This window comes from Dromiciops gliroides, chromosome 1 (assembly GCF_019393635.1).
Source record: "Dromiciops gliroides isolate mDroGli1 chromosome 1, mDroGli1.pri, whole genome shotgun sequence".
NCBI lineage: Eukaryota > Metazoa > Chordata > Mammalia > Microbiotheria > Microbiotheriidae > Dromiciops > Dromiciops gliroides.
Window position 1 is genome coordinate 303052499 of NC_057861.1, and position 25297 is coordinate 303077795.

The 25297-nt window shown below is 39.3% G+C and overlaps 1 protein-coding gene across 1 annotated transcript in view; it reads left to right on the forward strand.

Annotated features, from left to right (window-relative positions):
- Window positions 1-25297, forward strand: part of CPLX4 (complexin 4) — a 42090-nt gene that overhangs the window by 9029 nt on the left and 7764 nt on the right. The window contains exon 2 of the mRNA XM_043980648.1: window positions 1067-1154. Coding sequence (XP_043836583.1) covers window positions 1067-1154 — 88 coding nt within the window. The remainder of the gene's footprint in view (window positions 1-1066; window positions 1155-25297) is intronic.

A 25297-nucleotide genomic window follows, 5' to 3' on the forward strand; every position in this document is an offset into this window, starting at 1 on the left:
AACCTGTGAGTGCTGTGTGGTTAGGAGTGGGGAGCCCAAAGAGATTAAGGGACATGTTCATTACCTAGCTCCTTAGTGGCAGAGGCCAGACTGGAACCCAGGCCCCCAGGTTTCTTGTCCAGAGTTCTTTCCTCTCTACTGTGGTGTACAGTTAGCATCCCTCGGAAAGCCTGGACTTCACTGGATTCCACATCTCTGGGCGAGAAGGAGGGGGGTAAAGGAAATTCTTAAGGTGTGGTGATTTTGTCAGAGGCTCTCTAATCTCATTCTCCTTGTGGAATCACTAGCAGGGCCCAAGGTGGGCAGTTTATCTCTTAATGACAGTTTAAGGGAACGCATCTTCCCAGCGATATTTAACATAGAAATATGTTAAAGACCAACAAGCTTTCAAGACCAACAGGACTGAAAACATAATGTGTATGTATGTATATGTGTATATACATATATATAACATTTGTATAGTATTTATACTCTATAGTTATATTATTTATACATATTTATATGTGAAAATAGCTTACATGTCATATATAATATTTCTATATGATACATAGGATATTTAAGTCCTTTTGGTCTTGAAGGGTTGTTGGTCTTCCTGGGAAGAGAGATATAGACATACTAATAAATCTATAGACTATATGTATATATAAATGTGTGTATCCATGATATTTTCATTCCTTTTGGTCTTAAAAGCTTGTTTGACTTTAATATCATATGTGTATGTCTTGTAACAACTATATATCTTATATGTATCTATAATAATACCTATATTTTATAAATATGTTACATTCTACCCATTATATATCATATATAAGATGTTTTCATCCCTTTTATACACACACACACACACACACACATATATATATATATATAATACCTATAAAATGGTGCAGTTGATATTTGGGGTTTGGGGCTCTATAGTGCCTCATCCCTACTTGCTATGATTGACAATGGTTCCTTGTGAGCCTCTTTAGGGTCTAGCACCTTCCATCAATCCTCCCCCGTCCCTTTTCACTCTCTCTACTCTTCCTCTGACCCTTGTTCACTCTGGTTCTGTTCTGACTTTCAGAATGGAAAGGGATGCTGCATTTACACAGAAAAAGGCAGAGAGGGCGTGCCTCCGAGTTCATCTCAGAGATAAGTACCGGCTCCCAAAGGTAAGACATTTTACACAAAGAGTAAGGTAACTACTCTCTACTATAGGGGAAAAAAATGGTGGGAGGGAAGGAAGAAAAATTTGTTTGTGGGGGCAGCCAGGTGGTACAGTGGATAGAGCATCAGCCCTGGATTCAGGAGGACCTGAGTTCAAATCTGGCCTCAGACACTTGACACATACTAGTTGTGTGATCCTAGGCAAGTCACTTAACCCTCATTGCCCTGCCTCCTCCCCCCCAGTAAATTTGTTTGCTATTGAATGGGCTCCTTCGTGTACATTGCAATCTGGCCAAATTGGCATACTTGCTGAACCTATTATATGACATTTCCTCTTCTGTGTCTGAAGTAGCTTAGGTGGCTCAGCATATCAAATGCTGGGTTTGGAGTCAGAAGATCTGAGTTCAAATTCTGTCTCATACTTACTGGCTAGATAACCCTGGGCAAGCCACCTAACCCCTGTTTAACTATTTCCTCAATTGTAAAATGGGGATAATAATAGCACCTGATTGTGATGATCAAATGAGATAATATTTGCAGAGTGCTTAGCATAGTACCTGGCAAATGGTAGGTGCTTAATAAGTGCTTATTCTCTTCCTTTCTTCCATACCTTTGCATAGGCTGTGCCCCATGCCTGGAAGTCAATCCCTCCTCACTTTTGCCTTGTGGAATCCCCAATTTCCTCCAAAGCTCACCTCAAGTATCACTCCTTCCATGAACCACCTCCCCCCCCCCCCTTTTCCTGATCCCTTCAGTGGAAACAATACCTCTTCCAAAGATCACTTGGCATTTACTTCACACACATTTGACATTTAGTTATATCTGAAGACACTGTTCCCTGATGGAATGCAAGTTTCTCAGGGACAGACACTGTTTCATTTTTATCCCTGAGAGTTAGCAGGCACTTAAATACCGGCTAGAGTCCACTCAATAGTGTGATCCACTCACTGATCTAGAGCTCATGGGCTCTAGGGTGGGAGCTCTGGAGCTGAGACTGCTAAGTCTCATAGGCCTGGCTTCTGGAGATCCAGTGGCCAGGAAGGTAACAAAACTACAGCTCAAAGAGATTACAGGACTCCACCAAGGCCTCACAAGTAGGAAGTAGCAGACCTTGTCTCTGAACTCACATTCAGAAGGTTTCTTTTCTTTTTTCTTTTCTTTTCTTTTCTTTTCTTTTCTTTTCTCTTCTTTTCTCTTCTCTTCTCCTCTTCTCTTCTCTTCTTTTCTTTTCTCTTCTTTCTTTTCTTTTCTTTCTTCTTTTCTTTTTTGCAAAGAATGGAGTTTAAGTCACTAGCCCAGGGTCACACAGCTAATAAGTGTCAAGTGTTTGAGGATGGATTCGAACTCAGGTTCTCCTAACCCTGGGGCCAGTGCTTCCTGCACTGTACTACCCAGATGCTCCCAGCAGTTTTTTTTCCCCTAACCTTACCACCCTGCCATCCCTGGCTTCATGAGAAAGAAATAGCTTGGCATAAGACCATAACCAAGATCCAAACTGAAAGAACAAAATGCTGGTAAATATTCTGAATATGGTTTTTGGTTATATAAAAGTGTGGCCATTAGTAAATGATACATTATAATGTGCCACTTTCATGCTTTTTCTGAGCCCAAACCTCTGTTCATAGGCTCATAGTCTTTGAGCTGGAGGGGAGTCTCAGAGGCTGTCTGATACAACTTCTTCACTTCACATAGGAGGAAACTGAGGTCTAGGGAGGTTAAATGATGGGTCCAATGTCACTCAACTTTGGTAAATGCCAAAATTAACATTTGGATTCAAGTTTTCTAACTCCAAAACTTATGCTTTTTCCAAGAAAGTGAAGGGGAGGGAAATGAAAAGAGAAATATCATAGACATAAAATTGAAGAGTTGGCAGATAACTAACTGTTCTTAGCTCTCTCTTAACCCTCACATACAAGGTTATGAGCTGGGTTGACTGGGAGAATGATGGTGGCATCAGTAGAAGCAAAGATGTTAAAGAGATAGAGACATTTTGGTAAAGAAGACAAATTCAGTTTTGGAATGTTAATTTTGAGGTGTTGATGGACTCTGCAAGTATAGATGACCTGTGGCAATGAAAAAGAAAAAAGAACAGGAGCTCAGAACAAAGTTGAAAGGTAGAAATATAGATTTGGGAATAAGTCACTATTAAAGCCAACTAATCAATCAGCCAGTAAACATTTATTAAGTACTTAATATGTACCAAATATAAGCTCACTAAAGGTCATTCCAGGTCAGCTTTCTGGGGAGTTTATGTAGGGCTGTGGGTTTGAAACTCAAAGTAACCCCTTTCATTCTCCCTACCCACTCCCATAGGGAATTGTTGAATCCACTGTTCTGGAAAAAAAACAGCTAAATTCTAAAGGTCCATCACTGGGCACTTGTCTAGGAGGTCAGGAGAAATGGGGCCATGTTTCACTCTGTTTCACCTCAGTAGGCAGTAACAGGAAAGACTTTGAGAATTCTAGCCGAGTATTCAGACAAACCAGTGTTCCAATCAGGAAACCTGGAAGGTGTCACCAAACTGGGTGACCCCCTGTAATTGGAAGTCTCACTAGTGACAATGTACTCTGTGTGTGTGAGTGTGTGTGTGTGTGTGCACCCGCCTGCCCTGATACAACTAAAAGCCAAGCTGGCATGGATGGTATCTGGTGCCGTGAGGCATCAGGTACATTGTCGCCCTCCATCTCTACTGAAGACCCTATGAGAGAAATATATTGAATATCAGCTCAGGGGGATTCAAGCAGACTTTAGAAAAAGCTTCCCCTGGCTGATGGCAGTGAGCTACTCGTATGCACTTGCCCAGGAAACTGGCATCGTCCCCTCTGGAAATTTTTGAAAACAGAGAAGAGAGATTTCTATGTGGAATTGTTTAGATGCAGGGGCTGTGCAGGGAAATAGGGTCCTGAAGTGAGAAGAATGGAGAAGGGAATACAGGGGCCGGGAAGGGGGTAGTGTAAAATCTCAGGATTTGTGAACTGACAGGGACCTCATATATATGCATCCCATTCACCAATGGAACATAGCCAACAAGTGTTCATATATATATATCCTCTAGTCATGTCATTCCGCTGTAATCACAACCAGTCTAATTCTGACCAAATTTGAAGAGTTAAAATCTAGGTAAGGGTCAGGGAAGTGAAAATTTGGAAGGGAAAGGGAGAAAATGGGTCGACTTTTTTGGATTATTTCCAGTCTGGAGGATGTAGAGGAAGCCAATCTGGAATTCCAGATCTACTCTAGGTCAAAGCCAAGACGTGGATCTGGTTTGTTCCAGGAGCCCATGGCTTGATAATATTGTTTCCTTGGGAGTTTTATGGACTAAAGATTTCCCTTTCCCAAGACTGTCTAAAACTGGTAGTGCTTCTGAACACCCATAAAATCACCCTTGATTTATTTATAGTAACATAGATTGGTGGAGCTGGAAGGGACCTTATAGAACTTCTACCTCAAACATCTCATTTTATGGATGAGGAGACTGAGATCAGGACTTGTTCACACAGAAGATTAAGTGACAGACTCAGAATGGAATCCACATATTTCAACTTCAGAGCAAGAGTTCTTTCCCTTCCCCTGTGCTACAACCCCACCACCATCCAGAAATGTAGGAGGTGTGGTCCAGTATTTTAGTGAAGAGACACAAAAGGGATGTGCTGAAAGATAATATTACGACAACTCCATTTTAAACACACTTGATTTCCCCTCATTCTTTGTTGTGTTTTTTTGGGGGGCTCAACCAGAGAAGCATGTGGGTGAATGTTTTATGGAAAGAAAAACCAAATTTATCGTTAAAACAAATAGACTAGATACTTCGCTTAACTGAAGGAGTCACCATAGAAACCTTTAAATACAGAGCTCCCCCTAGTGTATTGAAAACAGGGTTATCTGTACCAAGAATGTTTTCTATTTACCTTTTCAGAAGCCCATCTCTTGTGTAAAGGGCAATTCACTGTGAATACAGTTCTTTGAAATTTGCAAGCCACTTTTTTATATGCTGCAGTGATAGACTCACCTTCACATTTTTTGAAAAATAAGAAATTAAAATTTTAAAAAGAAACCTGCAACACGGACTTTCTTATTCTGCTGCTAAATCTATTGAGTTGTTCCAGTTTGTCCTGGGTAACTTTTGATATCAGTAATACAATAATAGCAGCTCACATTTAGTGAGCTTTGTGGGTTACAGAATGGTTTCCTTATAACTGTGAGATAGGACATATACTATTCCCATTTTATAAATGAAAAAACTAAAACTCAGGCAAATGAAGTTGACTACTCATGGTCATATATAGCAAGAAGTAGTTAGGACCATTTACCTTTAGTGAATTTGTCTTCTTATGTGGCTTCCCTGGTCACAGATTCCCAAATCTGCATCTCTTCTCCCAATTTTGCCCTGAGCTGAGCTCACGTCCCATAGTTTTTAAGAGCTGGATGGGACCTCAGAGGCTATATAGTCCCTCTCATTTTAGAGATGAGGAATGTGAGGCACAGAGAAATTTAATGACTTGCCCAAGGTTGAGTAGGTGGTAAGCATCATAGCTGAGTTCTGAATCCAGGACCTTTCTACTGTACCACACAGCTGGGTTTCAGCCCTAACTTTCCTGACTGCAGCAAGTCCAGGGCAAATAAATAACTCTTTGGTCTTCTGCCCTTGACAAGCTGTTAGGGAGGGATATTCATTATGATGGCATATCCCTCAGGAACCCAGAGTTACTCTCAGGGACAACCAGCTCTGTATTCCCTTGCTTCTACCCAACAAGGAATGAAAATTGAAACTTGGATGTCAGTTTAGTCTGTCCCAGAGTAAAATGAACGATTAGCAGCTCACACAGGAGGGAGGGAGATAAATGCTCTGAGATTCAGGTTGACAGCGTGTAACATGGTCCTCCCTGTGGCTGCAAAGGCCCCGCCTCTGAGCAGAGAACACATGGAGCCCTCGTTGGGGATTAGGGAAGCATCTGGTCCCCACTGTTAGCAATGAGTGTTTGACCGGTTGCGCCACCTGGTGTTCCCATTACAAACAGCCGGTGTGGCATCATTTAGTGATGGAGAAAGAAATTCACTAGGATCCAGATGGAGAAATGGAGTGAGAGAGTTCTTTGTAAGAGACTGTGTACTCCAGAAATATCCAGATGCAACGTCAGGTAGTTTTTCGTTCAATTTGGTTCGATGGCAATTGTGAAATGTTACATACTCCTAGGCCTTTAAAAAAAAAATAGAATCAGGGCGGCTAGGTGGCGCAGTGGATAAAGCACCGGCCCTGGATTCAGGAATTCCTGAGTTTAAATCCGGCCTCAGACACTTGACACTTACTAGCTGTGTGACCTTGGGCAAGTCACTTAACCCCCATTGCCCCGAAAAAAAAATAGAATCATAAACAAATCACACTAGACAAGCTCTCAAGAGACAATTAACTATACCACTTTTTCTTCCAAAAACTGATATGGGTCTGGGACTGAACAAGAATATGAAAGAAGGCTTGAACACAATTAAGAAATCATGCAGCACTATCAATGGTTCCAAGTCACACCATGACAGCCAAATTCACTTTTTTGTGTGTGTGTTGTTTTTTTTAGTGAGGCAATTGGGGTTAAGTGACTTGCCCAGGGTCACACAGCTAGTAGGTGTTAAGTGTCTGAGGCCAGATTTGAACTCAGGTACTCCTGACTCCAGGGCCAGTGCTCTATCCACTGCGCCACCTAGCTGCCCCCCAAATTCACTTTTAATACCAGTTTTCTCCCAGTGACTTTCTATAGTTACAAATCAAAGAATGCCACAGCATCAAAAAGTCAAAACTGCAAGCAACCCAAAGGACAATGGAGAAACAGAGTATAACTGTCTAAAATAGGTTACAACTTATTATAACAATGATGTGAATTCAAGAAAGTAGTCAAATACCACAAGAAACAAAAAAGTGAGAAATTTAGTGTAATGGAGGAAGACTTGTATGAACAGATGCAGACTGAAATAATCAGAACCAGAAAAAATATTTGTGATGACTACAGTAAGATAAAGTAAAATGGAACTAAAACAAAGTCAAAATTCTGTTTCAGTGTAATGTCCAATCTTGGTCATAGAGAAAAGAAAGTGAAAAATACTTCCCTCCCTTCCCTGGAGAAGTGGGAGGAGTATGGGTGCTGAATATTATATTTGATATATTGTTCAGTTTTGCTTAACTTTATCCCAAGTACCTAGCACAGTGCTGAGCATAGTAGGAGATTAATAAACACTTGTTGACTGATTCATTGATTTGTGTGAGGGACTAGTTGGTATTTGACAAATTGATTCCCCTTCTTTCTAGTTGATGTATTCACAGAAAGCAAAGGGCAGATAATAGAAGTAAGGAAGTGTAATATGTTAAAGAGGTATTAAATTAATTATGAGGATTCATCTATCCCATTGTTTAGTGTGAAAACATTTTAAATGATTGAAATGGAAAGTGAATTTGAGATTAGCTTGCTGAAAATTGCTTACGCCCCTGAAGGACTTTAAGTTATATGTAAGCAGTCATGAAAAACAACTCCACATTAGCTAGCGTTCTTTCTCTGTAGATGGATTGCAATTTTCATAAGTCCTTCAGGGTAATATTGGATCATTGCATTGCTGAGAATAACCATGTGCTTCCCAGCAGATCATCTCACACTCTTGCTGTTATTTTGTATATAGTATATTTCACTCTGCTTCAGTTCATTTAGGTCTTTCCAGATTTTTCTGATAGCATCCTGTTCATCATAACTTTTATATAGTACCTTAAACTTGACAAAGAATTTTCTTCACAATAGCCCAGCAGAGTAGGTACCATATGTTTTGCCATTATAATCAATCATCATAACTATTTCCCTCCACTCTATTCCCTTCCCATGATATTTACTCTATTTTCTATCTTCTTTTACCCTATTCCTCCTCAAAAGTGTTTTGCTTCTTACTGCCCCCTCCCCAGCTCTACCCTCCCTTCTTTCACCCTTATCCTCTTCCCCTCCTACTTTCCTGTAGAGTCAGATAAATTACTCCACCCAATTAGATGTGTATGTTATTTCCTCCTTGAACCCACTCTGATGAGGTTAAAGTCTTTGAGCTAATTCTGAGTTCTAAATTTTTCTTCCTCCCTCCCTCCTCAACCCTCCCCATGAAATCAGGCAATTCAATATGTCATACATGTGCAGTTATGCAGAACATCTTTACCTTCCTTGAAAGTGTTTTGCTTTTTACTTCTCTCTCCCCCAACCTGCCCTTCCCTTCTTCCCTCCCCCTTAATCTCCTTCCCCTCCCACTTTATTACTATACCCACTTGAGTATGTATGTTATTCCCTCTTTGATCCAATTCTGATGATAGTAAGGTTCACTCACTACCCCACTCCTTCCCCCTCTTCCCCTCCCCTCCATAAACTTTTTTTTTGTTTCCTTCATGTGGGCTACCTCTCCCCATTCCACCTCTCCCCTTCCAGTGCATTCCTCCCCTCAACCCTATTTTAAAGATGTCATCATGGGTTAGCTAGGTGGCACAGTGGACAAAGCACCAGCCCTGGACCCAGGGGGTCCTGAGCCCAAATATGGCCCCAGACATAAGATACCCCACTCTGCTTGCCCCACAAAGAACAAGGATAAATAAAAACTAAATGCTTTACAGATATCATCCCTTTATATTCAGTTAAAACCTGTGTCCTCTAAATGTATTCTTTTCAGCTACCCTAATACTGAGAAAGTTCTTATGAATTAGAAGTATTGTCTTCCCATGTAGGAATGAAAACAGCTTAATCTTTTAATATCGTTCATGATTTCTTTTTCTTGTTTACCTTTTTATGCTTCTCTAAGGTCTTGTATTTGAAAGTCAAATTGTCTATTCATTTCAGGTCTTTTCATCATAAATGCCTGAAAGTCCTCTTTTTCATTGAAGTCCCACTTTTGACTCTGAAATATTATACAAGTTTTGCTGGGTACATGATTCTTGGCTTTAGTCCTAGTTCCTTTGCCCTCTGTAATATCATATCCTATGCCTGCCGGTCCTTTAATGTAGATGCCGCTAGATCTTGTTTTATCCTTATTGTGGCTCCACAGTATTTGAATTCCTTTTTTCTAGCTGCTTGAAATATTTTCTCCTTGACCTGGGAGATCTGGAATTTGGATATAATATTCCTGGAGGCTTTTCTTTTGGGATCTCTTTGAGGAGGTAAATGGTGGATTCTTTTCATTTCTATTTTACCTTCTGCTTCTAGAATATCAGGGCAATTTTCCCTAACAACTTCTTGGAAGATGCTTTATCATATATATATATATATATATATATATATATATATATATATATATAAGAGTTTAACTCTTATTTTGGTCATGGTTTTCAGGTAGTCCCATGATTTCCAAATTATCTCTCCTGAATCTATTTTCTAGGTCAGCTGTTTTTCCAAAGAGATATTTCGTATCACCCTCTATTTTTTTTTTTATTCCTTTGAATTTGCTTTATTGTGTCTTGGTTGCTCATAAAGTCACTAGTTTCCATTTGTTCAATCCTATTTCTTAGGCAATAATTTTCTTCAGAGAGCTTTTGTATCTCCTTTTCCATTTGGCTTTTCAAGCTGTTTACTCTTTTCTCTGCATTGCTCTCATTTTTCTTTCCATTCTTTCCTCCACCTCTCTAAATCTTCCTTCTATCTCTTTTACTTTCTCTTCAAAGTCCCTTTTGAGAGTTTCCATGGCCTGAGACCAATTCATATTTTTCTTGGAAGCTTTGGATGTAGGAGCTCTGAGGTTGCTATCCTCTTCTGAGAGTGCACTTCAATCTTCCTTGTCGCTAAAGAAAATTTTGATTGTTCTCAACTTTTTTTGCTTGCTCATCTCACTATTTTTTTACTTGACTTTTAACTCTTTCTTACAGTGGGGACCTACTTCCAAGCTACACTGTTCAGAGGGTCCCAGGTGTTTCAGTTTGAGGGAGGGAAGGTTTTTCTCTCACCTGGCCTGTTCTCTGGTCTGAAGATAACCTCAAGCCAACTTGCAAATTAACCAGTCAGCAGAGTGCTGTGGTGATTCTTATCTTCCAACGAGACTGTGCCCCTCCTGCTGCTCACGATTTCTTCCTGGTTCTCTGCTGGGGTAGGATAGCCAAATTCCTCCTTGGGTCCCACAGACACCCTTCTATTCCACCACTACCACCACAACCCCCTTCCCCCCTCCCCCCACCCCAGCCAGCCATTCAGCCCTCTCACTGTAAGCTTAATTCCAGAAGATACTGGTGCTACAGCTAACTTGGAGGTTCAGGGTACGTTACTCTGGTGCAGCATGCCTGAGGTCTGTGTTGGTGTAATTGTGGGGTTGGACTCTGCTTGCAGCTCAACATGGCTCCCTTTAATCTGTGTTTGGCTGAAAAATAATCTCAGCTCATCCTTTTGTGGATTTTTCTGCTCCAGGGGTTCTTTTATTTCTTTTTTTGGGGTCCCTGAAGGACTTTAAATAGCTAAGTCCTGGAATCATTCAGAGAGTTCAAATGTGTCTGGGCAAGATGCAACTTTGGAGAATGAGATGTCTGGGCCAGCCAGTCACAGAGAACATGGATTTCTCTCTCCTCCCCAACCATCAGACATAGTATTTAGCAGCAGAAACAATCACAAAATAGGAGACACACCTAATAAGCAGTTGGAGAGTTGAGGGCAGAGATGCACATTTCAGACAAATATGGCTATAGAGAGGACAGAAATGGTTTTAAGAAATGTGACTTCTGGCAGAATTGACTGTGGATTCAAGGGAGAGATTATCTAGGAAGTTGAGAGTAAAACAGCCTAAGAATGCCATGAGGAAAGAAAGAACATTACAATAATAGGGATGTGAGTTGCCTTGGCCACATATGTTTCTTGCATATATCTCTCACTACCATTATGCTTTATTTGTGTCCATTTCTCCTACAGATGTTGTAAGTATTGTGCAGGACTATAGCCCAGTTTTCTGGGCTTTAATGTATTGTGATGGCTATTCTTACTATGCCAAATGAATGTATTTGCTTTGAGTTAATTATGTCTACTTGCTGGCCATTAATGGGAAGTACATCAGTGGGAGCTTGTGTTATAATTTTGGGAATTATGGATCCATAGACTTTGCTCAGAGCTTAGAAGTAACAACCACACTCTGACAAATTAGCCCAGAGGAGGGCACAAGTCATAAAGGGTGGGTGTGGGTAATAGATTCAGAAATGATTGGGTTGTAAAAAGAAAATGTTAAGTTGTTTTGAAGTGGTAAAAAGACATATCACTGAAAAAGTAACTGTACCATTTTCTTTAAATAATAAATATTTTTATTTATAGTTTTAAGTTCCAATTTTTTCCCTTTCCCTCCCTGTACCATTCTTTAATAAGTGAGAGGTAACAGATAAACTGTCTCAGTGCTATAACATAAAACCCTTTTAAAAAGCCCTTTAGCATATTAAGTAGCTTCTGTAAGGGGGATTTATGGAAGTATACACACACATGTGCACACACACATATGTATTTATATTTATAACATATATACATATACACAGGGACTAGAATCACACAGGACGAAAGGCATGGTTGGATTGTGACTTGTACTTTTGGAGGGAGAATAATTGTAGAAAAGACCTGGGAGTTCTATCAATCAGTCAACTGGTATTTGTTAAGAATCAGCTATGTGCCAAGCATTGTAGGGTACTAAGGTAAATAACCCCTCCCTATGAAGGCTTGTACTATAGGGGTGGCAGAGTCAGAGAAGAGGATATATTTGAGAGATGTTGCAAAGGTGAAACCAACAGGCTTTGGCAATAGATTGAATATGGGATTGAGATATAGTGAGGAATTCTGGATGACTCCTGGGTTGCTGTTACCTTCTACAGGGTGACACAGGGTGAAGGGTTTAGGAGGAAACACAGTGAGTTCCATTTTAGATAGTGAGTTTATTCAGTTTATTCAGTGAGACATTCAGTTTGAGATGTCTGAATGGCAGTTGGAGATGCAAGATTGAACATCAGCAGACAGATTGGGGCAGGATAGGTAGATGAGAATCATCAGTATATAAATGGTAATTAAATCCATGGGAGCTGATGAGATCAAATGAAGTAGTATAGAAGGAAAAGTGAAGAGAACTCAGGACAGAACCCTGGGAGACATCTGCAGGTAGAGGGTGTGATCTGGAGGAAGATCTAGCGAAGGACAGGATAGGACTGCTAGGAAGAAAACCAGGAAAGAGTAGTGTCCTGAAAACCTAGAGGGAAGAGAATATCAGGTAGGAGAAGGTGATCAACAGTGTCAGAGACCACAGAGAGGTCAAGGAGAATGAAGACGGAGAAAAGGCATTAGATCCCGCAACAAAGAGATCATTAATAACTTTGGAAAGAGTAGTAGTTTCCATCGAATGACCAGATCAGAATCCCAAAGGGATTGAGAAGAGCAAGAGGAGAGAAAGTAGAGGCACCTATTATAGATGGCCTTTTTGACGAGCTTGACTAGAAAGGGTAGAAGAGATAAAGGATGGTAGTAAGCAGAGAAGGAAGGATGAAGTGAGAGGTTTTTTTTCAAGATAAGGGACACATTGGCGTGTTTGTAGGCAGTAGAAAATGAGCCAGTAGAGAGGGAGAAATTGAAAATAAGTGAAAGAGAGGAGATGACAGAGAGGGAAATCTGTTGGAGGAGATGGAATGAAAAGGGATTGCTTGAGTAGGTAGAGGGGTTGGTTGTGGTAAGAAGTAGGATCGCCTCATCAAGCGAGGCAGGGGTGAAGGAGGAGAAAGTTGCAGAAAACATCTTAGTGATGGTAATGAGGAAGAGGGGAGAAGGCATTCACAGTGAATGGCCTCATTTTTTCCTGTAAAAAATAGTCTCCGGTGAGAGATTGTGGGGAGGGAAAGCCATGGAAAGCTTGAGGAGGGATGAAAAGGTTTGGAAGAACTACCATGGAGACCAGGATAGTGAATTGATAATGGAGGTATAGTAGGGTTGCCTAGCAAAAGTGGGAGCCTGATTAAATTTACGTAAAATAAATTTATAGCAGACCCAGTCAGAAGAGTTGAGTTTTTTCAGTATCACGTGTGTAGGAACAAAGGCTATAAATGGTGGGAGTGATTAAAGACTGAGGTTTGGCTGGCATCAGTGGTGATATAATAAGGGAGCTAGGGATTCAAGAGAGGAGGATAATGTAAAGTTGAATTGGTTCACCAAGGAGACAAGATGGAGAGATGGGAAGGGGATGGCTAGTGCAGGGGAGATGACTGGGGAGAGAACTAAGGGATTAAGGGATTGTAGGTCACAGTGCAGATGAAGGATAGGGTTATGGAAAAGAAATCAGAGGGAGAGATGAAAGACCAATAGTTTATGGTTAGATAAGGGGTCTTTAGAATTCTTGAATATGGAGGTGGTACACTTGTGGGTGATGACAAGTTCAAGGGAATAGTCATCTTTGTGTGTGGCTGAAGTTGGATGGAGGAGTAGTTCATGGGAACTGAGTGGTTAGAGTATTTGAGGGAGAATCAATATGTAAGGTGATGTCTCCTTGTATGAGAGCAGGAGTTGGGGAGGAGAAAAAAATTTTAAGCCAAGTATTGAACTCATTGAGGAAGGAAGAAGAGTGACCTGGGGCTCTGTAGACAACAGCTACTGGGATTTTGATTGGTTGGTAGATATGAATAGCTTGAACTTCAAAGGAAGAGAGGTTACTGAGTGATGAAGAAAGAGGGAGAACCTGGAAGTGGCAATGAGGATTGAGGAGTATTCCAACTTCCTTACTCTAACCATTGAGCCAAGGAGAATCAGTGAAGGTACAGGCAGTTCTGGAATGGGTGGCCAGAGAGGCTGTATCATTAAGGGGAAATCAAGTTTCAGTAAGAGCTAGTATGTGGAGGGAGTGAAATAGGAGAAGATTTAACAGAAAGGGAAGTTTGTTGCCTATGGAACAAGCATTCCAAAGAGCACAGTGGAAGGACTGGGTAGAGTTAAGATGAAACTTTGGGGTAGGAGAATTGAGGAAGATGTAAATGATGAATTAGTTGATAGGGGTTGTGGCATAGTGTTTGGATGATTATCTATAGGAGTTCAGAGTCACCGGAATGTGAAGGATATAATCAGATGTGAGAATGTGCATCACTGAATGGAGGTGGGGGCACTCTTCTGCCCTCAAAAAACAGTTGCAGCAAGAGGTCTGAGGTCAATGGAAGGACTGCTCTTCTTTGTGCCAAGGTTCTTCACAACCCAGTTGGGAGATTGGGTTGGCAGCAGGAAGGGGAAGATGCCTTGTGCTGCTACAGATGGAAGTCTGAGAAGTCACTTACCTCCTGTTTGCCTCAGTTTCCTTGAAAATTATGATAACACTTACCTCCCAAGGTTGTTGTGAGGATCAAATGAGATAATATTTGTAAAGAACTTAGCACAGTGTCTGGAATATAGTAGGTGTTTAATAAATACTTTTTTGTTTCATCTTTATTTTATTTTTTAATCATAAAATTATTTTATTATTGTCAAGTTACATGTAAAAATAGTTTTCAACATTTGTTTTCATAAGATTTTTAGTTCCAAATTTATCTCCCCTTTCCTTTCCCTCACCCCCTCCCCAAAACAGAAAGCAATCACATTAAAAATATTTATGCATTAGTCATGCTGGGAAAGAAGAATCAGAACAAAAGGGAAAACCCTCAAAAACAAAAACGAAAGTAGAAACGGTATGGTTCAATCTACATTCAGAATAGACAGTTCTTTTTTCTGGATGTGGAGAACATTTTCCATCATGAGTTCTTTGGAATTGTCTTGGATCATTGCACTGCTGAGAAGAGGCAAGTCTATCACAGTTGATCACCACACAATATTGCTGTTACTATGTACAATGTTCTCCTGATTCTGCTCACTTCACTCAGCATCAATCCACTTAAGTCTTTCCAGTATTTTCTGAAATCTGCCTGCTCATCATTTCTTACAGCACAATAGTATTCCATTGCATTCATATACCACAACTTGTTCAGCCATTCCCCAATTGAGGGGCATTCCCTCAATTTCCAATTCTTTGCCACCACAAAGAGGACTGCTATAAATATTTTTGTACATGTGGGTCCTTTTCCCTTTTTTATTATCTCTTTGGGATACAGACCTAGTAGTGGTATTACTGGGTCAAAGGGTATGCACAGTCCCATAGCCACTTGGGCATAGTTCTAAATTGCTCTCCAGAATGGCTGGATCAGTTCACAACTCCACCAAGAATGCATTAGTGTTCCAATTTTTCCACAGCTTCTCCAACATTTAATATTTTCCTTTTTCATCATATTAGCCTATCTGATAAGTGTGAGGTGGTACTTCAGGGTTGTTTTAATTTGCATTTCTCTAATCAATAGTGATTTAGAGCATTTTTTCATAGGGCAATGGATATGATTTCTTCATCTGAAAACTGCCTATTCATATCCTTTGACCATTTCTCAATTGGGGAATGGCTTGCATTGCTTCTTTCTTTCCAATTAGAAATGTAATAGGCTTCCTTAGAATTTCTCTCACTAGTTATCTGATCAAAGAGCAAATGATCACTTGGAGATGTTGATGAGGAGATTCTCAGTTAGGTAGGGGATGGGTTAGATGAATGAGATCATGGATCCATTTGAGTATTTAGGAAAATAGGCAATGGAAGCTGGGGCATTTCATAGGAGAAATATATACAGGAGACTTTAAAGTCCTTTTCAGATCTGAAATTCTGTATTAGGGAGCAAGGGCCTCAGAAGGCAAACCAGGGCTACTCATGTCCTTCTGGCCACTGGTCAAAGACCATTGCCTTAGAGGATGCTAAGCAGTTAATACTAACATTAGTATCAATCTATATCAATTAAGAAGCAATAATGACATTAATAAGCCAGAGGGAGCTCAACACATTCAGAATGTCTTCAAGCTAACAAACAATTAATCCCTTGGGATAGTTCATTCATAATTGCTCAAGGTTACCATTCCAGAGGTTAAATAGCAGCAGGATTCAGTTCTTGGCCCCCAGGACGGTTCCCTTATTAGGGCCTAACTTGGAAAAAAATTGAGGAAAATGTCTTCCCAGGAGCTGTCACATCTTATAAAGGTTACTTGGCCAAATTTTCGATTGTGGAGTAAATTTTCTAAAGGAACTATTTGACTGTGATCTCTTATTTTAAAAGGCCATACTTTGCTGACTGGGGAAAAAATAAACTGGATGACTATTAAATGGAATGACTGACTTGCTTTGACAGGTACTAGAAGTTTTCTTATGATATATTTTCTCATTGCCTATTGACATGTGTCATCAAGAATACTGATGATATCTGGTGACTATTTTTAATACCACTAATAAGAAAGGAATAGTCTTTATCAAGGGCATGGTAAAAAAATGAACAAATAACTATATTAAAAATTCCTAAAGTTCCCCCCACCACCACCATCACACTTCATTAAGAAAAATATTGGACTAGATGTTTCCAAAAGTCTTTCAGGTCTAGAATTCTATTATCCCATGGCACCTAAAAAATAATCAAAGTAGTCTACAGTCATGTTAAATTCAAACTTAGTTGTATACACAGAGTGTGACTCTGTGAGGATATTCCCTCCAATACTCAATGGGGATTGCAATCCATCCATGCCCTTCCCATCTTGTATATACATTCCTGCAAATCTTCCACAGGTAGACAACCCAGCTTTGCTGGGATCTTTTGATTTTCCTTCTAGATGTCCTAGATCTTTGATATTGTGTGGCTGCTGATACAATGTGTGGCCCATACATTTTTGATCTCCCACTATTGCTACATATATCTCTTTGATAGGATCTTTTCTTTTTTCCTTTTAACATGCAATATTTTTACTGATTGTTTTTGTTGTTATACTACTTCATTTCTGAAGGTATATCTCTCCTCTGCCCTACCCAGAGAACCATCCCATGCAACAAGATATTAGTGGGTAGGTAGGGAAGCAGTCAGCAAAAACCAATCAACATATCAAACATTTTTGCCAGTACATGAAATATTGCATGCTTGTAATCATCCATGATTTTGTGCTGCTGTTTACTTACAGTTTATCACTGGTAGCATGCTGCAATATATGCACATTCACCATCCATATCTCTCTCTCTCTCTCTCTCTCTCTCTCTCTCTCTCTCTCTCTCTCTCTCTCTTTCTCTCTCTCTCATGCTGTTTAGGTGACCCTCAATTTTCATTCCTCAGAAACTATGGTATTCTATTATTCTAAGCCACATAGCATCATTGGAAAACTGGTGGTCTTCCAATCCATTCCAATGGTTGTCCCAAGGATCATTCAAAAGATAAGACTTTCTTCAGAGAAAATGTTGGGATTCCTAAAAGTATTGCATAATATCCTAGCTATAATCCAACCCCTTTCTATTTAATTATGAATACAATTCATTGTTTATTTGCAGTGTCTGCCAAAAAAAAATAGGTACTGATGGACCAGCTGTGTGGAGAATTCATCCAATTGACTTCAGAAAAGAAAGACATTCCATTTTGCATTTTGGCTCTTCAAGGGTGCAAATTCCTAAGCAGTATCACAGGCAGAAATACTAAAGCAAATAATCTCTATAATTGTAGCTTTGCCTTTATAAAGGGAAGAAACTGGAAAGCACTTAATTGTATATGGGTCTTCCAACCTTCACTGAAGTCCTAATTCTTTGTGACATGGAATTGATATCGCATTCAACCAGAGACAATGCCAATGGACACAAACTCTACCAGGTCTTTCCAAACTAGAAAGACCAGTATGAGCCTAGTGATGGACTGTATGTATATCTGTTGGCCAAGAACTAACCCTATCTTAGTTCAAAGAAGGGCATCACTTGTTTGGTTAAAGAATGATGATTCTTTTAGTCACACCAACTCCTGAAGACCATTTACTAAGCTGAAGTAGCTGCATTATTAGGTGGCATGCTCATACTGATTAAATCATGGCTCATTGAAGGATTGAAGTGTGTATTAGCTACAGACCAGTGGATTATCCTAGTAAGACATTTAAATGTGGTGGGGGTGTGTGTGTTGTTTTTTGCTTCAAAGAAGACTTGAACCAAATGAGTCATTGGGCTTTTCTTTTGTTCAATATGCAGGATAGTTTATATTGCATGGAAAGGCAGAGTACACGGTTGTCTGCATGGGATGATTAGAGGGCATCCACTGTCCCAAATATCCTCCACTCCCAGATAACAAAAACATAATGTCACTGTTAGAATTTCATTTGTTTGGGTTCCACTCCCCCCAACACCTTTAAAAAATAATGGAGAATAAGTGGCTGATCAAATTCTTTCCTCTAGACAGAAGGGTTAGGGCACATAGTGTTGTCCTCTTTTTAAATTGTGCTTAGTGCAGGCCCTGTACAGTGTTATAGGCTTTGAAAATATAGAGATTCACTTCTGATTGTCACAACTTCATTAGACAATTTAAAAACAAGGCAGAACCTTGAATTCGTCCATGGATCAGTAAAGAAATGTTTTATTTGTTTTTCATTTAAGGTTCAACAAATGACAGTGATTTGTTTTGATTTTTAAATAATAATGTTTCAAATCTGTTTTTAAAAGGATTTTGCAAATCAGTAGAGAGATAACTAGTTCTAACAGTTGGTCTGTGAAAAATAGAATGTTGTAAGGTAATCAAAGAAACTCAAACACCCCAGAAAGAAGAACGTAAAACCAGTGGAAACAAGTTTTCTGTCTCATCATATTCAAATTAGTTCATATAAGAATTGAAAGTCTTGGGGTGCTTAATCATTTTAAGGTAAATGATGTTCTTACTATAAGGAACAAATGATGTTATTAGATTCACATCAGAATGATATTTTTTTCTGCTTGAAATAAAATAATTATTTTCTAAACAAAACCATCAGGCTATTTTGAGACTAAAATGTGCCCCTCCTCTTAGCAAACCCCAAATCCATATGCAAGTCAAACCAAATTAATAAGAGAAAAGAGTTCCATAATGAACCTTAATCCTATTAACAGAATTGTCAATCTTGGTTAGTCATTGAAAAAAATGTCTCACCCCCCACTGAGGAATATGATTTATTTACACCTGGTGTTTGTCTCTTCTATGTAGGGCATCATTTATTTGGAGTTCACCATGGGTCTTCTCTGAGTATCATTGAAAATGTATTGAACAAAGCACTTGTCTTTAAAATTATTCCATTTAGAAAAAAATATATATGTATATATACATATATATTATCACAGGAGTTTGCTTTGATAATTTAATCCTTAACTTGCTTTTAGAACAGAAAAAAGTCCTAGATATCCATAGCTGAGACTAGCAGAGAATCTTGGAGCACTGGACTCGACCATTATTCAATACAATGTTTAGTTCATGGGTAGGCACTCAGTGAACACGGATCATCAGAATCTATTTTCTAATAAAATTCAAATCCCAAGCCAGTGTGGGAAGGAGGTGGCTGAGAAGGGAAAGAGCAGTAGCAGCAGTAACAACAGCAGCCTCGGCAGTAAATCTCTGGTTCTCTTCCCCTAAACAAACAAACATTTCTGATGGGTCTTCTGTTGAAATCCCTCTAAAATTAAAGAATACATGTATCTATTTTTTTTGTAGTCCACTTCCAAATTCTCTTACTTTTGACTTTTTTTTTAGTCTATATCTATGATTTCATAGATGTGTAAAATTTTGATTGGATCATCCAGTCAATCTACTTGGAACACTAATAGGATAAATGACTTACTTGCCTATAGTCACATAGTGTCAGAGGAAGGATTTGAACCCAGGATAACTTCAAGGTCATCCCTTTATCCATTATAATATGACTTTTCCCTTGACATTAACTTAAATGAAACACTACTTATTTAAATTTTTGTAAATTTTTTATTCTATTGTTGCATGGCCTCTATGTTTGTGCATGTTCGTGTGTATGTCTTTGATCGTTTGCTCCTAGAGGGTAGAAACCATATCTGTTTACACCCTGTACAACCTAACATCTAGGGTGCTTTTTCACCTTAACAGCCCCATTCGCAGCTGGGCATTAGATGAATGTTTTCCATTAATGACAAAGACAATTTTCATTAAGGCTGTAGCTCTACAATGACCAAATACCTAGCCAAAAAGACAAAACAAAACAAAAAATCCATCATACTAGTTACTTGTCACCATGTAGACCACAATCCCAGTTGTTTACTGAAATAAACTGGTTTTTGGACTGGTTTTAGTCCAACTGGTTTTTTTTGTTTGTTTGTAGACGTAATTTTCCCATGTAGAAACTGAGGTGCAATGAATGTAAGGCCTGCTGAAAGATCTGGGACCCCTCCCCACTTCAGGAGGCAAAGAATATCATCACTGGAACATGATAGGACATGGGTTTAGAGTCATAGCTCAAGATTTGTACAAAGCCTAATGCCACTTTAAGATGTCTGTGGAGTGGCAAAGGCTGAAATTCACAGCATAGGAACAATAGTTATATTACACTTTAGGAAAAAATCAACAGTGACTCAGTAAATGACAGAAGAAAAAAAATCCTTTAAAGAATAGGCCACTTGGGGTAGGCTATAAAATATTATTGCTATAGGGCAAAGTGGAGAAATGAATGCTAATTCTACAACAGACACCAAAAAATAATCAGCTGTTAGCTTGGTTAAGCAAAATGCTGATGATAGAATTTGCCAATAGGTTTCCAAACACCAAAAATTAAGAATAGGAATTCACCAAAATACTGTGGGGTTTCCAGTGTTTGGGTAAATAAATGGTTAACATTAATCAACCCTCTCTTACTTTAGGAAAAAAAAAAGATGGGAAGAGCCTACCAGCCCCCTGATGTTGCCAGTCTTTCATTCATTCATCCATTGGTTTATTCAGACTTGGGACGTCCGTCCCCTCTTGAACATTTCCTGCTGCTAGCACTGATGTTGGCTCATATCAGCTTGTATCCACTGTCATGTCTCATTTTAGGGATGTAATGAGGCATTAATGCTGATCTTTGATGTGTGAGCTGTGTCAAAATATTCTGGTTTCCCCAGCATTGGATTGGTCCACAGCATCAGAAAAGTTGGACAAAACAGTTATTGTTTGAGTTACCAACATTGTCCCCATCAGAACTGTTCAGCCTGAAAACAGGAAATAGGCCTGAGTGATGTCCACCATATATACTCCATTTCTGTTCTTTTAATTACTTTTCCCTGGCTCTTTCTTCCAGGCATAATTCCATTTCCTTGTTTTATTTGCTCATTTATCAGAAAGTTCTGATTCTAAAAAACTGCATAGTATACTAGGAAGAGTGCGGCCTTGGAATCAGGAAAGTTGGAATTGAATTTCGGCTTGAACCTCTATGAGCTATGTGGCTGAGAGCAAATCCCTTAGTTTTCATTTCCTTATATGAAAAGTGTGCAAAGTACTTATTACATTTCTTTGTAAACCTTAAAACACTCTGCAAACAGGAGCTAAAGAGTAAAACAAACAAACAAAAACCAAACAACTAAAGTCTTTCCAGATGTCCAATGCTGCTCTTTTCCCCATTAGATTGTGAGTTCCTTGAGGGCAGAGGTTGCTTTTGGGGGGGTGCTCTTTTTACAATCCACACTGAAGGTACGTAATAGATATTGATTGATTTTCCTATAAAAAGCAAATGATACTTTTTTTAAAGCAAGTTGTCTGGCCTCAGACACTTGAAACTTAGTAGCTGTGTGACCCTGGGCAAGTCACTTAACCCTCATTATCCCACAAAACAAACAAACAAGAACAAAGCAAATTAAAAATATATGCAGTAAAAGTTAGAAAAACTTTCATGGCCTTTGATCCAATAATTACATTGTTGGCAATATACCTTGAAAGAATTAGTTAAAGCAAAAAAGAGAGAACTGTCTGAAGTTTTCACAGCAGCAATTATGTGGAATTTAAAAAAGCTGAAAGCAACCTGAATGGCCAACAAGAGGATGTTTAAGCATCCTTAGAGTACCTTAGAGTAATAGAGGATTATAATGAAATCTAAACTGACAAGCAAGCAGACTATAAAGAAATAGGAAAAGACATTCATAAAAGAATACAAAATTATCAAAAATAGAGGTGGAAGAATGGAAAATACATTAACTATGACCACATAGGGGGAAAAGTGAAGGAGAATGAATAGATAAAGAATGCTGAAGAGAATTTCAAATGACTGAAAAATTGTCACATCACTTTCTGTATTGAACTTAATTTAGGCATAGTTACCAAGAAAGCATAAATAATTAAAAGAAATTTTAGTTGGTTGTATTGATGTTCAATGTTAGATTTTACTAAAAAAAAACTTCATTATAAAAAGCAAATGAGTAGTCTACAAAATGAGTAGACTATAGTTCTAGGAAAACTAGAACCTCAGAATTTTTCCTAATTACATTGTTGTGGCTCCTACAGGTTAGTGAGGACACAGTGTCAAGGAAACCAAGGGCATGGGCTTAATCCCAATGTGAGACAATTAGCTTCATTCCATTTCATGGTCATAGGCTAACCATGTCTTTCTGTCTAGGATAAGGGTGGGGGAAAGGAGAGCAGAGGAAGGGGAGAGTTTGGATGACTCAAAACAGTCTGTCACAATTATTAGAAACCCAATTTGAAGCACAAGTTCTATTATTGGGAGGTCACTGTCTTTGTTAATGAAACCTAGCAATTGTCGAGCACTTTGTGGTCTGTAAAGCACTGCACATATATTATCTCATTTGACCCCCATAACAAGTGGGTATTGTTATTATCCCATTTTATAAATGGGGAAACAGGCAGACAGAGATTAGTAACATACCCAGGGTCACCTAGTGTCTGAAGTGGGATTTGAATACAGGTCTTCCTGACTCTAAATCCAGCACCCTTAGCCACTCTGTCATCTTGTTGACATATGAAAAGATGCCATTTTAGTATATAAGACTCAACTGACCACATCTGGGAAGTTGTTTTTGTTTTACTGCAGTTCTAGGCACACTGCCTTGTAAGAAAGAAGGAGCCTTATTGGTGCTAACCATGCAAACTCAAGCCTATGAAGGGATGGCAAAGATTACAAGAAGGAGAGGGATATATTGAAATGAGAGTGAGAATGTATAATAGTGGAAAATTCTTTACTATGTGCAGAGAATTCTAAGTACCTTAAAAAGGTTTGGATCAAACTAGAATCTCAGAGTCAGAGGACCAGAGATCTTGACCTGGAAGTGATCTTCACAGTTATTTAGTCCAACCCCTTCATTGTACAGTTGAAAAACAGGGGACCTAGAGAGGTGACGAAATTTGCCCAAGATCACACAAGAAGTAAGTGGAACAGCTGGCATTTGAACCTGGGTCTTCTCACTACAAGTCCAGCATTCTTTTCACACCAAGGAAAACACTTTGTAATCTACAAAGTGCTATATGAACACTAGCTATTATGACTAATTACAACAATAATGATCCTAGGGGCAATTAGTTTAGGGGTAGAGCCCAGGACTTGGAGTCAGGAAGGCATGAATATGAATCCTGCTTCAGACACTTAACTGAAAGACCCTGGGAAAGTCACATAACATATCTTTGCTTCAGTTTCCTCACCTACAAAATGGTGATAATAGTAGGATCAACCTTAAAGAGTTGCGAGAATCAAATGAATTAACATATGTGAAGTATTTTGCAAATTTTAAAGTGCTACATAAATGCTAGCTATCATCCTCATCCTCATCCTCACATAATGGGAATCTACTCCCCCCGCCCCACTTCGCAAGGATGGTGTGTGTGTGTGTATAACATCAACAGTAGCTCCTAGTCAGCTCCTAGTCAACTTGCTGGAGGAAGTCACAAAGCAGAGCTAAATGAGTCCAATACAAATCTATGATTTTGGACATCACCTGTGCCCCTCAACACTGCACAGCAAACCTCTCCTCTTTCCTCTTGCTTCCAATTCGACTTCCACCCCATCTCTCTCAGCAGACTTTCCTTGCTGCCTATATTACTGGGAAGACTGAAGTCATCCATCATGCACTCCTTCATCTCCTTTCCCTCACACTTCAAAAATCTATCCAGGTCTTCAACAGTCTATTTGCTCTTCTCTCTCCCTTTGTCTGTCTTTCTTGGTGCCGATTTCTCTGAGTCTGTTTTCTCTGTCTCTTTCTATATCTCTCTCCCCTTTTTTTGCTCTTCTCTCTTCACTTCTCCTCTCCCTCCCTCTCCTCCTTTCTCTTTTATTCCTCTCCATTTTATCCGCCCCCTCTCTTCTTCTCCTCCTCTTCCTCCTCTAATCTTCCTCTTCTTTTCTTTCCTTCCTTATCCCTTCCTCCTTCTGCTCTACCCTCCTTTTGTTCTTCCCTCAACTTCCTCATCAACCACAAATTCCTTTTAACCTCTTGAAGTTTGGTTTCTTCCATCCCTTGAAAGTAACTATTCTTTTTAGAGTAATGATTGATTTTTTTTTAAGTTTTATTAATGCTTTATTTATACCATGATCATATCCCAGTAATCTTCACAAACAAATGTAGAACACTATTACGTGGCAATTCAAATCAGTTAAGAAATGCCAATCAATCCAGTGACCAGGACCAATAGAGTCCTAAAAAATCCGAATCTGTATTCTACCACTTTCTTTACCAAGAGGAAGTAGCTGTTTTCACCCCTCAGTTCCTGGGAACCAAGACAAGAGATTTTCTATCATCTGAATTGTGATTTCTTTCAGTGTTGTTTTCACTAACATAATGACTGAAGTCATCATGTATTTTGTCCTCTTGGTCCTCCGTTCTGAACCAGCTCATGCAAGTCTTCCCATGTCTCTCTGAACTCGTATTCATAATTTCTTATAAGATAATAATATTTCACTATAGTCACATGCTTCAGTTTGTTTAGGCATTCCAAAATGTGTGGACAACTTCAGACAGTTGACACTTACTAGCTGTGTGACCCTGGGCAAGTGACTTAACCCTCATTGCCCTGCCCCCCCCCAAAATGTGTGGACACCCATATTGTTTCTAGTATTTGCTACCATGAAAGTGCTTTTCTCACCTAATTACAAGGTGATTTCCTGAATGGCTGGGCCAATTCACAGCTCTACTGAGAGTGTCTTAGTGTTCCTGATTTCCCTCCACCAGTTTTTTTGTTTGTTTGGTTTTTGTTTTTGTTTTTGTTTTGTTTTTTTTTTGCAGGGCAATGAGGGTTAAGTGGCTTGCCTAGGATCACATAGCTAGTGAGTGTCAAGTGTCTGAGGCTGGATTTGAACTCAGGTCCTCCTGAATCCAGGGCCAGTACTTTATCTACTACACCACCTAGCTG